This window comes from Neomonachus schauinslandi, chromosome 10, assembly GCF_002201575.2.
Source record: "Neomonachus schauinslandi chromosome 10, ASM220157v2, whole genome shotgun sequence".
Lineage (NCBI taxonomy): Eukaryota > Metazoa > Chordata > Mammalia > Carnivora > Phocidae > Neomonachus > Neomonachus schauinslandi.
In genome coordinates this window covers 13,305,590-13,323,424 of record NC_058412.1, presented here as the reverse complement: position 1 = coordinate 13,323,424, position 17,835 = coordinate 13,305,590, and the positions used below count along the sequence as shown (strand labels likewise).

Sequence of the window (17,835 nt, the reverse complement as noted above, 5' to 3'; positions counted from 1 at the left end):
ATCTTACCAAACTGTGTCTAATTTTTTGTTAGGTTTTATATAATCGTTCTCTAAACGAGTATAGAGCATTAATGAAAGATGATGAACAGCTTTGCAAAAGGATTGAAGAACTAAAGAAAAGGTAAGATGGTTACTTTGCTATGTTCATGAATACCTCTTTTTGTAATACAGTGAACTCAGCGAAGTGGAGTATTATATTTTCCATATTATTTCTAAAGGAATTTTATCACATTGCTTTGTATTTTTTCAGTGTTCAGTTTTTCACTTAACATTTTCCATTTTGGATTATTTACTGTTAGTACTGATCAATCTTTGGAACCTGAACGATTGGAAAGACAAAAAAAAAATATCTTGGTTAAAAGAGAGAGTAAAGGCCTTGCAGGATCAAGAAAGCTCAATCAATCAAGAGATCGAACAGTTTCAGCAAGCCATAGAAAAGGACAAGGAAGAACGGATCAGAATTAAGTAAGTTTCAACATCCTTAGAATGACTTTTTCAATGACTTGAAAATCATGTGGTTTGTTCTTTATACGAAGAGAGAAAACATGTTTTGTTGTGGTTGTGGTTTCTTGTGCTGAATAAAATATCTTTAAAAATTACTTTTCCAACACTTGTAGAGCTGAACCATTTCTGGGATTTCTAGTCCTCATCCCTATGGCATCATTTCTTTTTTCATGCTAAGTTTTGAGGACTTGAGACTATTTTTCTCTACTAACACAATCATTTTCAAATAAAGAAATCTGCCTTTAGTCTTTAGAGTAGCTGAGTCATTCACTGGTATGCAGGTGTTGAGGGGAAAGACTGGATATTTCTATATAACTATCACACATCTCTTCTGTTTTTCTGCTTTTATTTTTTAGGAGAGAAGAATTAGATGTCAAGCATACACTGAGCTATAATCAGAGGCAGCTGAAAGAATTAAAAGATAGTAAAACTGATCGACTGAAAAGATTTGGCCCTCACGTTCCAGCCCTTCTTGAAGCAATAGATGATGCCTATAGACGTGGGCATTTTACCTGTAAACCTGTGGGCCCTTTAGGTATTTGTCACCATTTGGTCAGGATATAAGAAATGTTAAAAATAAGGTTTTATTTTCAGGAAAAGGTCTATTGAATCTAGTTTTAAAACTGTTACCAAAGAGCTATGTAATTATATGTGGATTTTAATTGTACATATTTTAAGAAGTAATTATAAAAATCACTTTAAACTTTATAATTTCCTTTTTACATTTTTAAAGCATAAAAGAGCCAAAAGCAAGAAAACTTAGGAAAAGGAAAAAAAAAAAAACTATAGAGTTGAATAATCTGATCTGATTTTTTTCCTGAATGAATGAATGAATGAATGAACTAATTTGAATATAATTGATTAGTTCGAAAATCCAGTGATAGTGATATAATCAGAACGCTCCACCACCTGAGTTTTGTGTAACCTTTATAAAATGACTTGTCTTCTTACTTCTGTTTAGGTTGGACAACATTGTTTCTAAGTCTTTTTTCAAGTGGAAAACCTGGGTTTATTGAATTATCCCTATATATACATGAGATTAAAAAATACTTGTAATCTGTTGAATTCTCCTGAGGAGTTATCTCTAATTCTATAACATCATTAAGTGAAAATGATGCTGTCAATATAAATGTATTGTTGCTAAAGTACTCTATTACCGTGTAAGTACAGCATTACACACGGTGTTAAGTGTTATGGTAAAATCTCATATAAATGATATGTACCTCTATACCAGGATCCATTTAAACAGATGAGGCATTTTCTCTCTGTTTCTAAAATCCCAGTGTTAATCAGTTTGACAGAAAATAATAAAGAATCTGTAAACCTTTTGGCTTACTTTTCAAAATGCCATTCAGAGGCTGGAAGAGTATACACTTACATAGAAAAACCTCTGTTGATTTACACGGGAGTTAGTGGGGTGTTCTTTTCACAGGATTTGATGGGTTTTTCTCCCCCGTGTATCCAGTGGATATGTAGGGATCTCCCATTTAGTTAACATAAGATCTGTAATGTCATTTAAGCTTCTTTATATGAAAATATTTTGGAGTCATTTATAAACTATTATAAGGAGAAAGTTACATTAATATTTCAAAATATTAATGGGCCTTTTAATAATTTTCTCTCACCTTTAGGAGCTTGCATTCATCTTCGTGACCCTGAACTTGCTTTGGCTATTGAATCTTGCTTGAAAGGACTTTTGCAGGCCTATTGTTGCCATAATCATGCTGATGAAAGAGTTCTTCAGGCACTGATGGAAAGGTTTTATTCACGAGGGACCTCCCGGCCACAGATAATAGTTTCTGAGTTTCGGAATGAGATGTATGATGTAAGACACAGGTGAGGTGTCGGTAGCTAAATGCCGTTTCGGGTTGTGCTTAATCATGTACAAGATCAGAAAGAATTAAGACATTTTTATATTAACCAAATCTGTAGTACTGATTGATGAAATGTCATCAAGCCACTTCTTTAACTTCAGTCAAGGCACTGGAGACACATAGATAAATAAGACATGCTCTCTGCCCTTGAGCTCCTTACACAAGGTCTGTTGTGGGAGCCAGGACAGGGGAAGGGACATGGTGCAGCATAGAAATTATACTGAGGGAGGTGATACAGACCACGGCAAATTAAGGGGTATGTGGGGGTGGGGGTGCTAAGGAGGAGCTTTGGCACTCAGTACTCACAGTTCAACTCTCAAGGTGCTTTGCAGATTCCGTAAAGAGCTGTGGTAGTTTTCTTTGATGACCCTAACAAACCTTCTCAAGGGCACAGTATTTAAACTGGCCTCTTTCTAACTGCCTGACTGGCTAGTCACTTTACCTTCAAATATAATACATATTTTCTAATTGAATGTCAGCTTTGATAAAATTGGATCACAATATGCAGATGTAGTTCAGATGAGAGAGTAATTATATGTTAGTAGGCAGGTTAGCGAAGAAATTGGAGAAAAGAGGACAAATAACCAAGTCTTCTGACCTGATGAATTTGTCAAGTGATAGATAAGGTTTAATTGCCTTATAAGCAAATAGAATTCTATGTGCAAAACACATAGTGGCATGGCATCATAAATTATTCTGCAAAAAATAGCATTTGCATCATAGATAGCGAGGGGCAGATTAAAGCGCTATTTAGGGGACGCCTGGGTGGCTCAGCTGGTTGTGTGTCTGACTCTTGGTTTTGGCTCAGGTTATGGTCTCAGGGTCATGAGATAGAGCCCCACGTCGGGCTCCACGCTCAGCAGGGACTCTGCTTAGGATTCTCTCCCCTTCTCTCTGCCCCTCACCCTGCTTGCACACACACTCTCTCTCTCTCAAATAAACAAATAAATCTTTAAAAAAATAATAAAAATAAAAGCGTTATTTAGGACAAAATAAAACTTGTTACTTGAATGTAAAAGAATGAAAGAATTGAGGATGACTGCTAGGTCTCTGGACCGAGCAGATGTGCTCGTAACTGGTTTAGGAGAAGTGTAAGGAAGAAGTGGATTTGTCAGAAGTGGATAAATCCTGTTGTGGAATTGTCAATTTTGAGCTTTTAGACTAGAAATAAGGATTTGGGAGTTAAGGGTAAACTCTTTTCCCAGTCTGCATGAAAATATGACTCTACATTAGTTTCTGGCTCTAATCCTGATTTCTAAAACCTGATAAAAGTGAAATTTCAGTTGTGCTATCAGACAACATTGCTTATGGTAAAGATGCCCCCTGGCAGGCTAGTTGCATCTAGAGTGAGAAAACTCTGGACAGCTGGTGGAAAGCCAGTATGGTGACTTGCAGTTGGGCATTTCCCTATGGGGACCTTGGAAACTGTCCCTAGGAGATTACTGGGAGAGCTTGGCTTCTGCACCAGCACTGTCCTTTGGGGAACAGGGACGGGTCCTGAACAGCTGTTGGGACTGCTCCATCGTGACCCGCTGCACGAACTCCCATGAGTAGCAATGCCTGGCACCGCCCTGCCGGCACGCCATGTTTCCCAGTGGTTGTATTTCCAGTCTGCTAGCAGCGTATCATCCTGTGAAGGGGTGCAGAATGAGCTCCATTTGTGCAGCATGAGGTCACTTCTTGGAAATAGGTGAATCTGTGTGCTGAGAATGAGGGCCTTCGGAGTTGGGTAGGTTTGGGGAGAGTGAGTGAGGAAGCAGAACCAACATCCACTCAGGATTCAAACGCCCATGGCTGCAGGATTTTTGGCTTTTTAATAGGTTTGAGGTGAGAATGTGTACGTACTCTTGGACTGATACTATAGTAGGATTTGTTAGAATGGGTAGTTATTACAGAAGAAGAGGGACGCAATTGAGAAAGGAGTTCATTGATTGGCTATGAGGCTGGAGAGGGAAGAAAGTGAGGTGTGGGAGCAAATCTGTAAATGTGCTGGATGCAGGGAGAGAGCAGGTTGAACAGGCGTGGTAAGCCGGGAACAGTACGGCTGTAGCTCGTGGTGACAGTGGGAAGTCAGAGGTTAATGGAGCAGCTCCAGGCATTCGCCTTTCAGAGTAGTTTGGAATTATGCTGAAGTTCAAGTTGGTGGCATAGTAGAGGAAGTTGGATGTTACTTTTAGGTGTTGACAGAATATTGACAGGTCGGGTATGTTTAATATTCTCTCAACTTCACCTGCCTTTGCAGACATTTTGGAGGGGTGATTTTTGGTGAAGAACTTTATCAGTATATATTGTGGTTCAAACACTAAATTTTAAAACTGGGCATGTTATTTTAATCTAGAAAAGAATAGTAAAACACCCTTGGAATATTAGAATGAATCAGGTATATTAGGCTCACATTAGAGAACCTCATCAGAGGAGCCTGGGGGAGTGTATAGCTCCCCAGGAGATGCTGGGGATAATTTCCTTTCCTATAAAAACGGCTTTGTTCACCCTGAAGTACAGGCTGCTGAACTGCTCGGCATGCTGGCCACCCAGTTCTGTGTCTGCATCTGTACGTCTGTCCTGCTCAGCACAAGAGATGCTCTTGCTCTCCAAAGCTCTTTATTCTACGTAGGCTCTGAATTGCATGCTTTCTTGCCTGGTTTGTTGGACTGTTTCTTTTAATTATTTCAACTCTCTCCTGAACCTTAAACTTTCCTACTCCATTGACTTCTCTCTGCTTTAAATCCTAGGCCAGTGGTTTGCCTCCCCCGTCTTGAGAACAAACTCCTTTAAGTTAGAGAATAACATTATCAGTCCCATGGTTATTATGAGGATTCAATGAGCTGATAATTATTTATAATATTCTTAGAATGCTTAGCACATAATATAAATGTTTGCTATTTAGATAAAATAAACCTATTACAGGTGTTTTCAAATGTTATCAGATATTTTCCATTGTCTTACCTATAGTCACACATTAAAAAGATATGTATATAAAATTAAAGTTTGATAATACTTACATATTTTTTAATATGTAATTTTTTAATACCTACATATTTTTGTCTCCTAGAGCTGCTTATCATCCAGAGTTTCCAACAGTCCTGACAGCTTTAGAAATAGATAATGCAGTGGTTGCAAACAGCCTGATTGACATGAGAAGCATAGAGACAGTGCTTCTGATCAAAGTAAGATAAGATGCTTGCTGAATTTTATATACTTTTAAATTTCCAAAACTGAGGTTGGCTATATAAATCCTCTTCCCCTTCTATATTATGGAGTTGTTAATATGTCTTACCACTGTACTTTTACCTTATAGGAAACTATAGAATAATACAGAGCTGGTTGGTTTATGCATTTACTGCCTGAAGGAACTTTATATTTTTGGCTGTTCCTCAGTAAATATTTCACAAATACATATTATTTTGGTGAATGATGCTATAAATTTTTTGTTATTCATTCTTTCTTAATTGTCTGCCAAATCCATTTTTTATTTACCCTTATAGATAAGTGTATTATTATTATTCTATTTTTAAGCAAATACTCTACTTGATATTTTATGAGTTCTTTATCTTAAAACTTTAAAAGTATTGTAAAATAAATCAGTATTTACTCTTCACCTATGTATTTTTATGTACTTGTTGGGTTAGATCATCATTGGCATAAATTTGCTGAGAAGGAACTAGGAAATTCAAAACAGAGATCTAATCAAAACAGTTTGTTTTTCTCAATAACAAACTGAGAAGTAATTATATCAGTAATTTAAATATATATACCGTGTATGTGTTGCAGGGTCATATTGTGATTATTTGTGTGCTTTGCTCACTCATATTTTAGAAGGATCCTTGAAAGGAAATAATGAAGTCCTCTTGTCTGTCCCCAGAGGTTGGCTAGGCCTCCATTAAGCCTGATGCCCATTTTACTTCTTCTAGGGCTTATTTCTAGGCTTTCCCCCACGTAATTCAGTATACTCATCTTTTATTGCAATTTGCTGTTCATTCACATCTTTCTTTTCAGGCTGTTAAAGTCATTTAGAAAAAGTAAGATTTGTGTGAACTCTGATCTAAGTAAACACTTTCATGTGAAAATGTACTTAAAATTTTAATTTTAATGGATAACAGCATTAGAACTTAAAATCAGTTTGTCATAAACCCTTGCTTACTATATTGTTCTAAAGACTGTCAGTAGTTTTAATTCTTTGAATCATGAGAGTTGTTTTTGAAATTCTTTAATTTTTTGGAATTATTTTACTTATGTTTAAATGTTTAAATAAAAATACTTGAATCTTAAAATAATGATAGGTAACATTTTGAAATTGTGTATCAGAAATGCTATGGCATAACTTCAAAAATGTATTTCTCCCCCCTGTATTTTTTTAGAATAATTCTGTAGCTCGTGCAGTAATGCAGTCCCAAAAGCCACCCAAGAATTGTAGAGAAGCTTTTACTGCTGATGGTGATCAAGTCTTTGCAGGACGTTACTATTCATCTGAAAATACAAGACCTAAATTCCTAAGCAAAGATGTGGATTCTGAGATAAGGTTAGTGTCAATGTAGCATTACTGTGGTATTCCTACTGCTTCCTATAGGGTTTGGTTCCCTTCATATTACTCTATTAGTAAGTTATTTCAAGGGAGGATTGTGAGTAATCTATTCGGGCTTAAAAGATCATTTAGCTGGGTGTAGAATTCTAGGTTGATGGTTATTTCCCATCATCACTTTGACAATAGTATTCTGTGCTGAGAACACAAAGTGTGTTCCCTTGACCAGCTGATCTGCAGACAAAGGAGCTGAACTCAGAATGTACATCAGCTACATCACTATCCCATCATTTAGTTCTGACTTCGCTCAGTGAGAGTATAGGTGTGCTGCTTTACATTCTGGCTCAAGTTCCATATTCCGTCTCCGACTGTATCTTGAGTTGCACTGGTCTAAAAAGATCAGTCGGCACAATTAGAGCACACATCTAGGAAAATCGAGTTGCCAGGGGAGACAAAGCGAGAAGTTGAACAGAAAACTAGTAAGTGTATTTAATGAGATTCACAAGCATTGCAGAAAGGAATTTTGGTACCAAAAAACATGATTTTCTAACCAAATGAATTCAGGTGACAAATTAATGGGTTGAAACTAAATTAGTGACCTGCAAGACCTTCAGTAGAAGAACTTAGAACTTAAGTAAAATAAATACCTAAGAAAATTGAGTAAAAGTGAAAGTATTCTAAATGACTTATATATGTAAGAGAAATGAGAGTTTTATTGAAATATCTCTCTTGTTTTCAGATAAGATTAGTCATTTTTATGTGACTTTGAGAGCAGTGTAAAGACCAGTAGCCATAATGGTTATCAGAAAGTTTGGTAAAACTTACTTAGCAACAGAAAAAAGTTGAATGACCAGCAACTTGGTGTCATGGCACAAAGCACACATTTTACATTGACACTGAGTCTTAGAGGATAAATATGTGAATGTGCTGTGTAAAACTGACCTGTAAAGTGGTAAGCTTTTGTCCATTGTGCCATGACGTTTAAATCCAGCCTTCCCAATTCTTAACGTGGTAAGACTAAATTATATGGTATTCAAGCAGACATGAGTACAAATATATAAAAATATCATGGTGGTATTACACTATGTTGCTTACACTTCCCTTTCAACAAAAATTGCCTTGTGTATTTGTGTCCCGAGTCTTCAAAAAAAAGAAGTATGGCACTATTGGAAGAGATTGTAAATATACCCCAGTAGCAAGTTGGCATCTCTGATTCCAACATTTTAGTAGTAAAGGTTTCAAGTTGATACTTAGTTTCATTTTTTAGTTAACAGGATTCACATTAATGTGTAGGGGACACATCTTTTGTTTTAAAAGCCAGATGAACACTGGTTTTTAAAAAATTGTTTCCCACATTGATAAACTTTATTAATTATAAATATGGTGTTCTGGGTATTATGTTAATTTGAGTCAGTCAGACAGAGAAAGACAAATACTGTATGATTTCATTTATATGTGGAACCTAAAAAACAAAACAAATGAACAAATAAAATAAAGCAGAAACCGACTCATAGATATGGAGAACAATCTGGTGGTTGAACAGTCTCTCTCCAAATGGGAGAGGGATGATGGGATGGCTGAAAGTGATGAAGGGGATTAAAAGGTACAGACTTCCAGTTGGAAAATAAGTAAGTCATAGAGATGTAATGTACAGTGTAGGGAATATAATTAATATTAATTGTTATTAATATTTTAATGACTTTGGTGACCAGTGGCTGCTAGTTTATTGTGGTGGTCACCTCATAATATATAAATTTTGAATCACTATGTTGTACACCTGAAACTAATGTAATATTGTATGTAAACTACACCTCAGTTAAAAAAAGAGAGAGAAAAAGGCTAATATCTAAAAAAGCCAAGTCTGAAAGAATGTAGGAGGGAGATGAAGGCACTGAAGGGAATAAAATTCCTGGATTTTCTGGAAAAAATAAAAATAAATTTTAAAAAATGAAAGAAAAGAAAGAGAATATACCAAGTTTTAATGATACTTAGATGACTTTTGTGTCATCTGTTTTGACCTGAACCAGTGTGATAGTTGCCTGATATTTGGAAGTTTAGAAAAAATTCACTAGTGTTTTTTAAATATAGAAAAGTATAAATTGGGAAACAAAAGTAGCTCATAATCCTGTTTCTCCATAGTCCTTGTTGACATTTAAAAAAATAATTAAAAGGAATATATGCATATAGTGAGAAAGTTCACGCAGTGTAGAAAAGTATACAGAATGAACTGTTCTCATCGCTTTTTTGTTGTTAAAGATTTCATTTATTTATTTGAGAGAAAGAGAGTTAGTGAGAGAGAGCACAGGCGGGGAGGAGAGGGAGAAGCAGGCTCTCCACTGAGCAGGGAGCCCTAGGCGGGGCTCCATCCCAGGACCCTGGGATCATGACCTGAGCCACCCAGGCACACCCTCATCCCTCTTTCAAAAGTAAATAGTTGAGTAGTTTCTTATACGTGTTCCCAGGTTATATCCTTGTACCATACAGTGACTTTTTAAATTGAGATATAATTCACATACTATAAAATTCACTCTATTTTAAAGCATACAATTTAGAGATTTTTATTATATTCACAGGGTTGTGCAACCATCACAGTTAGCTAATTCCTGAACATTTTTATCACACCAGAAGAAAAACCCATACCCATTAGCCGTTATTACTTCCGCAATCCCCAACTCCTGGCAACCACTAATCCTTTTATGCATTTGTCTTTATGGATTAGTCTATTCTGGATGTTTCATATAAATGGAAACAAATGATATGCAACCTTTTGTGCCTGGCTTCTTCCACTTACGTGTAAAGTTCATCTATACTGTGCTATGTATAAGTATGCATATGGTTTCTCTGTCTTGCTTTTTTTCTGTCAATGTTGTATCTTGGCAGTCGTACCATGTCAGCACATTTAGAACTGCCTCTCGGTATGGCTAGATCAATATGCTGCTTAACTAGTTCCCTGTTGATGGACCTAGGAGTTGTTTACCATTTCCTCTTATAACAGTGCTGCAGAGCGAACACACGTATGTGGATCTTGGCATAGTTTGGAAGTGTGTGCATAGCTTAAATTCTTAATAGTAGAAATGCTAAGTAAAAGGATATATGAATTTTTAAGTTATTTAATAGCTGTTGCCAAAGGACTATAATTGATATTTTAATATATAATTTATGGTTCAATTTTAAATATTTAATAATATTAAGCAATTACTAACATTTTTGATATGTGTAATATTAAATGAGCTTTAATATTTATTAAAATAGATAATTTAACATTTTTATTTTATTTTTGAATAAGTTGACCATTTAACAGTGATTTCTAAATGACTCCAGAAAGATTCCCCGATTTCCCCTCATACTGCAAGTATATGAAGGGTGCTTCTCTACACCCTCTTCAACTCAGCACTGACAGATTCCTATTGATGAAAAACGGCCCTGGAATTTAAGCGAAAAGCTTATAATATATTTCACAATTTCATAATGAACAAAGTGACTTCTTAACAGGCAAAGGGTTTTAAGTTCTAACTACAGGTACTGACTTGGTTTGATTATCCCAGTGTGGTTTCCCATGATGAAAGTACACATAAGGTGCAAGAAAAATGTCTAAGGTAGCTCTTGGAATAATTCCAGTGCAGTTACTGCTTACATACAAGATCAGAAAAAAAAGTTTACCTGTGGATTTTTTAATTGCCAAAATACTGTAACATATTTAATGTAATTTTCCAAAGTGTGTTTTTTGAATTTATTCTTTCATGTGTTCTTTAAAACAGATATTGAATGAGTACTTAATGTGCCAGGCCCTGATCTGGGCACAAGACACAGCACAAAATAAAGTGCAAAATATTCCTTATCCCAGAGCTTATATTAAGAAGGTGGACATAGAATATAGATGAATACTAACTAGGTCAAGTGCTGTGGAGACAAACATAGCAGACTAAAGGCTGGAGACTGGGGAGAGTACTACTTGGATAGGCAGCTCAGGAGCCTGTGTTCATCCCACGCAAACAACGCACACGTGCTTAGCTTAGTTGTACCTGTTTCATTAGGTAGCAAAGGTTCTTGCTCCGTATAAAAATTAATTAAAAACTAAGGAGGAACACTATATGAAAGTGTGTAACAGGGGTGCCTGGGTGCCTCAGTCAGTTAAGCGTCTCCCTTTGGCTCAGATCGGGCTCCCTGCTCGGCAGGGAGCAGAGGAAGAAGCAGGCTTGTGCTCTCTGTCACTATCTCTGCCGCTATCTCTGTCTCTCTCTCAAATAAATAAATAAAATTAAAAAAAAAAAGAAAGTGTGTAACAGAATTCATCCTACCCAGTGAAAAGGAAGTTGTACAGTCTAGTAGTTTTGTTTATATAGATTATGTTGATTGCTTAAATTTATTCTAAGTATTCAGGAAATAGTATAACAATATTGTCTGTGCTTATTTCACTGGTTTTTATTTTTGGTTTAGGCTCTGGGTTTCAGAGTTTGTTTACTTGGTAAATATTTTATTGTTTTTAGTGCAATTACATTTATTTGTTAATAAGGGTATAGATTTATATATAGTAATTCAAATATTTCTTACTAAATCTTGAGGAGCCATCTTAAGTTCTTATATCTATCCCCATTTTTACCAGAAATGCCACAACTATTGTCCTCCTTTCCTCATGTTTATCATTCATTCAGCTGACATTTTTTGAGTGTTTTTTCTAATTTTGAGGATTCTGGCAAGGTAGCACAGTTACAGTATTTCATCAAATTTAAGCTGCTCTGTTACTAAAAAAGAAAAAATGCTGCTAATTGAACCATGAACTGGGACATGATTTCAGAGATGTTAAAATGTGCAAAAATATGCATCTTACTGAAATATGGCACAGAGACAAGTTTTTAACTGCAAAAGTGGTTCTCTCCCACCAGGCACATGACTTTGGGAGACAGGTGCTTGGGTCAATGAGGCAAGAAGAGGTGACTTCTGAAGACAGTGACTCCTGTCACAGAGACCCTTAATGGCTTTGGCATCTGCTGACTTTTTCTTCCATCCCTTTTCATTGTCCCCCTCTCCATCCCTTCCACTCCCGCAGTTACCCAATGACAGCACATGTTGAGCTATCGGGTTTCTCTGTTTCACTTCTCTGTGCTTTGGTGTCTGTCTTTCCATGTCCCATAGTTGATCCAGCTGAGGGAACCTTTAGAGAATACAGTTCAGTTGTCACTTGTCCCAGACTCACTTGTATGTTCCCGTAGTTCTGTAAGATATAAAGTATCCTGTTCACATTTTAACGTTATGGCTTATTTCCTGGGTTTTTTCCCTGTTTGTTTGATTCTTTTATGTCTTATTTCTGTTTCCACCTCTGCCTGTCACTGTGCATGGTGCCTGCCACACAGAAATCATAAATATTGGGGTGCCTTGGTGGTCAGTAGTTGGGCGTCTGCCTTCGGCTTGGGTCATGTTCTCGGGGTCCTGGGATCAAGCCCTGCATTGGGCTCCCTGCTCTGTGGGAAGCCTGCTTCTCCCTCTCCCACTCCCCTGCTTGTGTTCCCCCTCCCACTCCCCTGCTTGTATTCCCTCTCTTGATGTGTCTCTGTCAAATAAATAAATAAAATCTTTTTAAAAAAATCATAAATATTTCTTAATGAAATGCGTAAAATATGACTCCAGTTTAGATGTCTTCTGAAATGTCTATATTTTCATGTTATTGATAACTTGGTAGGAATATAGAACTGGTCTAACTAGATAGAGTTTTGCAAATAAGCTATCACAAATAAGCTCTTCTTTGTAAAGACCTAAAATATTTGTGATTTTCAGAAACAGATTTAAGGTGTTTTTTAATCCTCTCCTCTCTGTCCAGTGACTTGGAGAATGAAGTTGAAAATAAGAAGGCCCAGATATTAAATCTTCAGCAACATTTGTCTGCCCTTGAAAAGGATATTAAGCACAATGAAGAGTTTCTTAGAAGGCGCCAAATACATTATAGAGAGTTAAAGGTAAAAAAAAAAAAAAGTCCCTTTGTTTTTCTCAACTTACCTACTTACAAGTTATTTTTAAGATCCTACCATTCATGTAGTTTTAGAGGAGCAGTTCTCAAGTATTTTGGCCTCAAGACCCTCTACAGTCTTAAAAGAGCTTTCATTTATGTGGTTTTAACATAATTATTAAAAATTAAGGGGCGCCTGAGTGGCTCAGTTGGTTAAGTGGCTGCCTTTGGCTCAGGTCATGATCTCAGGGTCATGGGATCGAGCCCCGCATTGAGGTTTCCCAACTCAGTGGGGAGTCTTCTCCCTCTGCCCTTCATCCCACTCATGCTCGCACGCGCTCGCTCGCTCTTTCTCTCTCTCAAATAAATCTAAAAGATTGAAACAAACTTTAAGAATATTTATTGGTTCACTTAACAAAAACTCATGTGTTAACAAAAATAACATTTTAATGGAAAATAGCTATGTTTTTCCAAAACCAAAAATATTCCGTGAGAAAATTGACATTTTTATATTTTTGTAAATAGTAAAAAGGTTGCATAATGTCCTAGTGTTTTTATGAAAATAGTTTTGACCTCATGACCCCTTGAAAGAGTCTCAGAAGCCCCTGGGGAGGGTTGCTGCTTGGGTTGTACTTTGTTGAAGCCCTGCATTGGAGTAATCTTGCCATAACCTCAATCTGAGTGTTTCAGAAAAGGATTTACTTAATGGATTCAACATTGTCATCATTTTAAATGCTAAGATGGAGTTCTTCCATCTTTTTTTCCATGTTTGTGGATTAGAAATAAGGGTGATCACTGCAGACTTTATATACAACTTCCTTTTGGTCATTTAATACTACTGTGGTCTCTTTTCATTAGCTACAGAACCCTCTGTAACAAAAGCAGAGTAAGAACTTTGTGGATTAAGTGCAATGAAGAGTTTCTTAGAAGGCGCCAAATACATTCTGGGGTTTTGTTATGTTTTTAATTTTATTTATTTATTCATTTATTTATTTATTTATTTATTTATTAAAGATTTTCTTTTTTTAACTAATCTCTACACCCAACATGGGGCTCGAACTCAGAGCCCTGAGATCAAGAGTCACATGCTCTACTGACTGAGCCAGCCAGGCACCCCCTTAATTTATTTTATGTTACTAAAATTGAAATACTTTTCTTTCAGGTAAAAATAACAGAAAGTATTTCTGAAATTCGGGAACTTGAGAATATAGAAGAACACCAGTCTGTAGATATTGCAACGTTGGTAAGATTCTTTTCCTCAGTTTAAATGTAATGTTAAAGGACACAACAGTCATTTAGGTTAACAGCATCTACTCTCAGCCTTTTTTAAATCCTTTTAATTGGAGCTACTTTTTATGGTTGCTGTCTTCATTTGCATATAAGGTAGAAACTACGTGGCATTCAGGTTCCTTAATGTTTTGTATATGTAACGTGCATGCATAATAATTGATTTTGTCTTCTACTACATGTAATAAAAAAAGCTTAAAACAGTGTGCTTCTAACAAGTGGCCTTTCAAACCAAACAGCCTAGCATAGTATATTTCACAGTTAATCAGTGTTAATATTAATGGATATCTTTTAGTCAGTTTAGCTGGTCTCTGCATTGTTGGGGTTTTTTTTCCCCAAGAAACTGGTTTGCATTTTAATTTATCACACATTTGTTACTCTTTTTTTTTTCAAGGAACTGTTTATTACATTCAGCTTAACTTCTCTGAGTTACAGTAAGCAGTGCATTAGGTAGATTGGGGTCTGGTTAAAATAATTAAGTATTTATTAAGTATCCACTCTGCACCAGGCACCATATTAAGTGCTGGGGATATCACAGTGAGCAAGATAGATAAAGTCTGTTGGAGCTTTACGTGAATGATAATTTGTCTTCATTTTTTATTAGTAATCTTGTTCTTCACTGTTTATTTTTCTGCCTTAATTCCATAGATTTCTTGAAGGTATGGATTATGTCTTGGTCATCTTTGTTTACTCAGCATCCAACATATTGGCTGGCGCTAGTTAAATACACTGCATTTTGAAAGAAAGAGTAACTAGATAAAAGTTCTTCCATTTGATTATGACCTCAAGCACAGTACAGTTTAACTTATCTCCCAAATGTCAGTCTTTTTGTTGAATCATTTTCTTCTACTTCCTGATTTACCACTAAGAGTATGAAAATATGCTAGTGTTCTTTGTATTTGTCTTTCATCAGATTGCCTAGAATCTGTAGTGTCTCCTCTCAGAATTTCACAGTTTTTCTATTTCATAACTTAAGTATTTTAATTAACTCCATATGCTCTGTAAATGTAACCAGGAAGACGAAGCCCAAGAAAATAAAATCAAAATGAAAATGGTTGAGAAAAATATGGAACAACAAAAAGGAAATATGGAACATCTTAAAAGTCTGAAAATAGAAGCAGAAAACAAGTATGATGCAATTAAACAGAAAATTAATCAGCTTTCAGACCTAGCAGATCCACTTAAGGTATATGTTATTGTTATTCTGTTATATGTGTATTTTATGTTTCAGTTGTATATCCATGCTTTACTTGGTAGATATTTCTCTAATAGAAGTTATGGTCAAATGTAAATATAACCACATAAAATGGGATATAAACCAAATTTTCATCAGTAGGTCAATTAGAATTAAACACTTCTGTTCATGTCTTTAGGACCACAAATTGCCAAATTGTTTCCCCCAGAAGATTACAGCTTTTGTTCCCTCTTTATTTTGTGATTTTCTTCTTCTTTTTTTTAGAACCAGAAGCAGGGATATTTTCTTGTCCGTCTGTTCTGTTTCTTTGCTCACCTATTCTCTTGTCCCTCCTTGCTTTCCTTCAGTAATTCAGGGATTAGTTATATAAAAATAGAGTTATATATTAGATATAAAAGCCAACTTGAAATAAAGTACCACTGAATTCTTATTTATTGATATATCTCTGTTAATGTTCCAGCCTGAATTAAACTGGCTTTTTTTTTTAAACAAATGCTTTTTGAAACCAAATTGAGAAAATAAAATTATTTAACAATTAAATGGTGTACATTTCCCTGTGTTGTTTATTAGCTTAGTTATCAATAACTAATTATCATCATCATTTTTATGCATAGTTCAATTCTCAGAACTTTAAATTTTATTTATAAGACTCTGAGAAGAATGAATAGTATATTTTAAGACTCTGAGAGGGGTATGTTGATGATACGATTTCAACATACCCCCCCCCCTTTTTTTTTTAAGGAAAACTACCCCCTTTGAATCAAAATGGATTTAGGTATTTTAATAGGTTAAAAGAATTGTGCCTATAACTTTTACTATACTTGTGTCCATTGAAAATTTTAGAAAACCTAACTTACAGAGTTGGGAGAATATGAAAGGAAGGTACCAGACGTCCTGCCTGGAAAAACGGTTTGCTGTGGTCTCTGTGGAGCGGCTGTCCGGGGCTGGGCTCCCGCCTGACTTTACAACCCAGGGCAGCTGAACTCTTTTCTCTTCGCGATAAGAATAAAAAATGCGAAAACAGACGGATAAGTTATATGATCAAGAAGAATATAAAGTTTATTTTTTTTTAAGATTTTATTTATTTATTTATTTATTTGACAGAGAGAGACCACATGAGTGGGGAGGGGGGGTGCAGCAGGCTTCCCGCTGAGCAGGGAGCCCAACGTGGGGCTCGATCCCAGGACCCTGGGATCATGACCTGAGCCGAAGGCAGATGCTTAACTGACTGAGCCACCCAAGCACCCCAAAGAATATAAAGTTTAAATATTAAAATTGTGAGGAAGGAAAATGTATTAAAGATAATATTGAGGAAAATAATTAAGAAGGCATTTGCTACAGGAAATAAGAAAAAGGCAAAAAGTCTAAAAAAAGGCAAAATTAGTTTTTTAAAAAGAAAACAAAATAAGACAGAGTAAGATAAGTTTTAAAAATCGTCAGGAATAGGCAAGGTAGAATTCAGGACTCAGGAATTAGAGAAGTGAAGTCACAACAAAGGTAGGATTAAAAAAATATTTTAAATGGGTAAGGGATGGAACAGGGTGACTTAAAATCAAAATGATGAAGTACATTAAAACAGTATAGGAAAGGAAAGATCAGCACCTAAATTATTCATCCCAGACAATTTAAAATTCAAAACAGGAAATGATGAAGAGTAAGCTCTGTTCTGTTCTTTTAGGGACCTCTAGGCTAACACAACTCCTGGAATTGGGAGTGTGAATAAGTATAAGAGCAGAAAATACCGGCAGAAGGCAGTAAGGATTCTTGATCTTAGCTCTTTGCCTTGGCTGCAAATAACTGAAAGCCAGGAGGCGAGTCCTTCAGTGAAGTTCCTTGCAGTCAGCCAGTAGCCCAGAGGCTTTTCCTCCCCAATGTCATGTCACGCTATACGGCAGGACCAACGGGCTAACAAAATAATTTAATTCCTGAGACACTGTCATCATGATGTACTAGCAGGTTTAAGATGTAATCTGTTTGCTTTTAGGACAGTTGTTCATGTTGTGTTAGGGGTGATGAGGGGTAAAGTACTCTGTTCAGATATATAGTCATTGAAATTTTGGTATGGGGAATATTTTTCTCACTTTGACCAGTTTGTTTTGATTTATATTGCAAATTTAATGCTTTAGTTTTAGTTGCAAGTTAAATTTGTTGTTGGGGGAACGTGACCCACATTGAGCCTACAAAGAGAGATGGTCTACATTATTAGAGTAGGAAGGCCTCTCAGTTTCTAATATAGAGAATTTGTTTGGATCAAGGGTGACTGTGCTTTTAAAAATTCCAAGGTAATGTTTTATAGTTTTTTAAAACCTCATAATTGATACAGGTTTATATGAAACAAGTGGCAGTGATAATACTGTAGCAGTTTATCTAATGTTGCTGAGTAACGCTGGTTGCCTTAGACATCCAAGAGAATAACATTTTGTAGTGATTATGTTCCTTCTACCATCCCAGCTTGCTTTTTAAAGGCTGTAACTTCTTAAAGGTTAGAAATGCTACAGGTTTAGGGCCACATCAG

General features: G+C 35.9%; 1 protein-coding gene across 1 annotated transcript in view; it reads left to right on the top strand.

Moving 5' to 3' along the window:
- SMC6 (structural maintenance of chromosomes 6) overlaps nucleotides 1-17,835 on the top strand; it is a 76,810-nt gene that overhangs the window by 33,944 nt on the left and 25,031 nt on the right. The window contains 10 exon segments of the mRNA XM_021697792.1: nucleotides 33-121; nucleotides 300-339; nucleotides 341-465; nucleotides 861-1,039; nucleotides 2,136-2,340; nucleotides 5,431-5,545; nucleotides 6,737-6,897; nucleotides 12,713-12,848; nucleotides 14,001-14,081; nucleotides 15,141-15,311. Of these exon segments, the coding sequence (XP_021553467.1) occupies nucleotides 33-121; nucleotides 300-339; nucleotides 341-465; nucleotides 861-1,039; nucleotides 2,136-2,340; nucleotides 5,431-5,545; nucleotides 6,737-6,897; nucleotides 12,713-12,848; nucleotides 14,001-14,081; nucleotides 15,141-15,311 (1,302 nt within the window).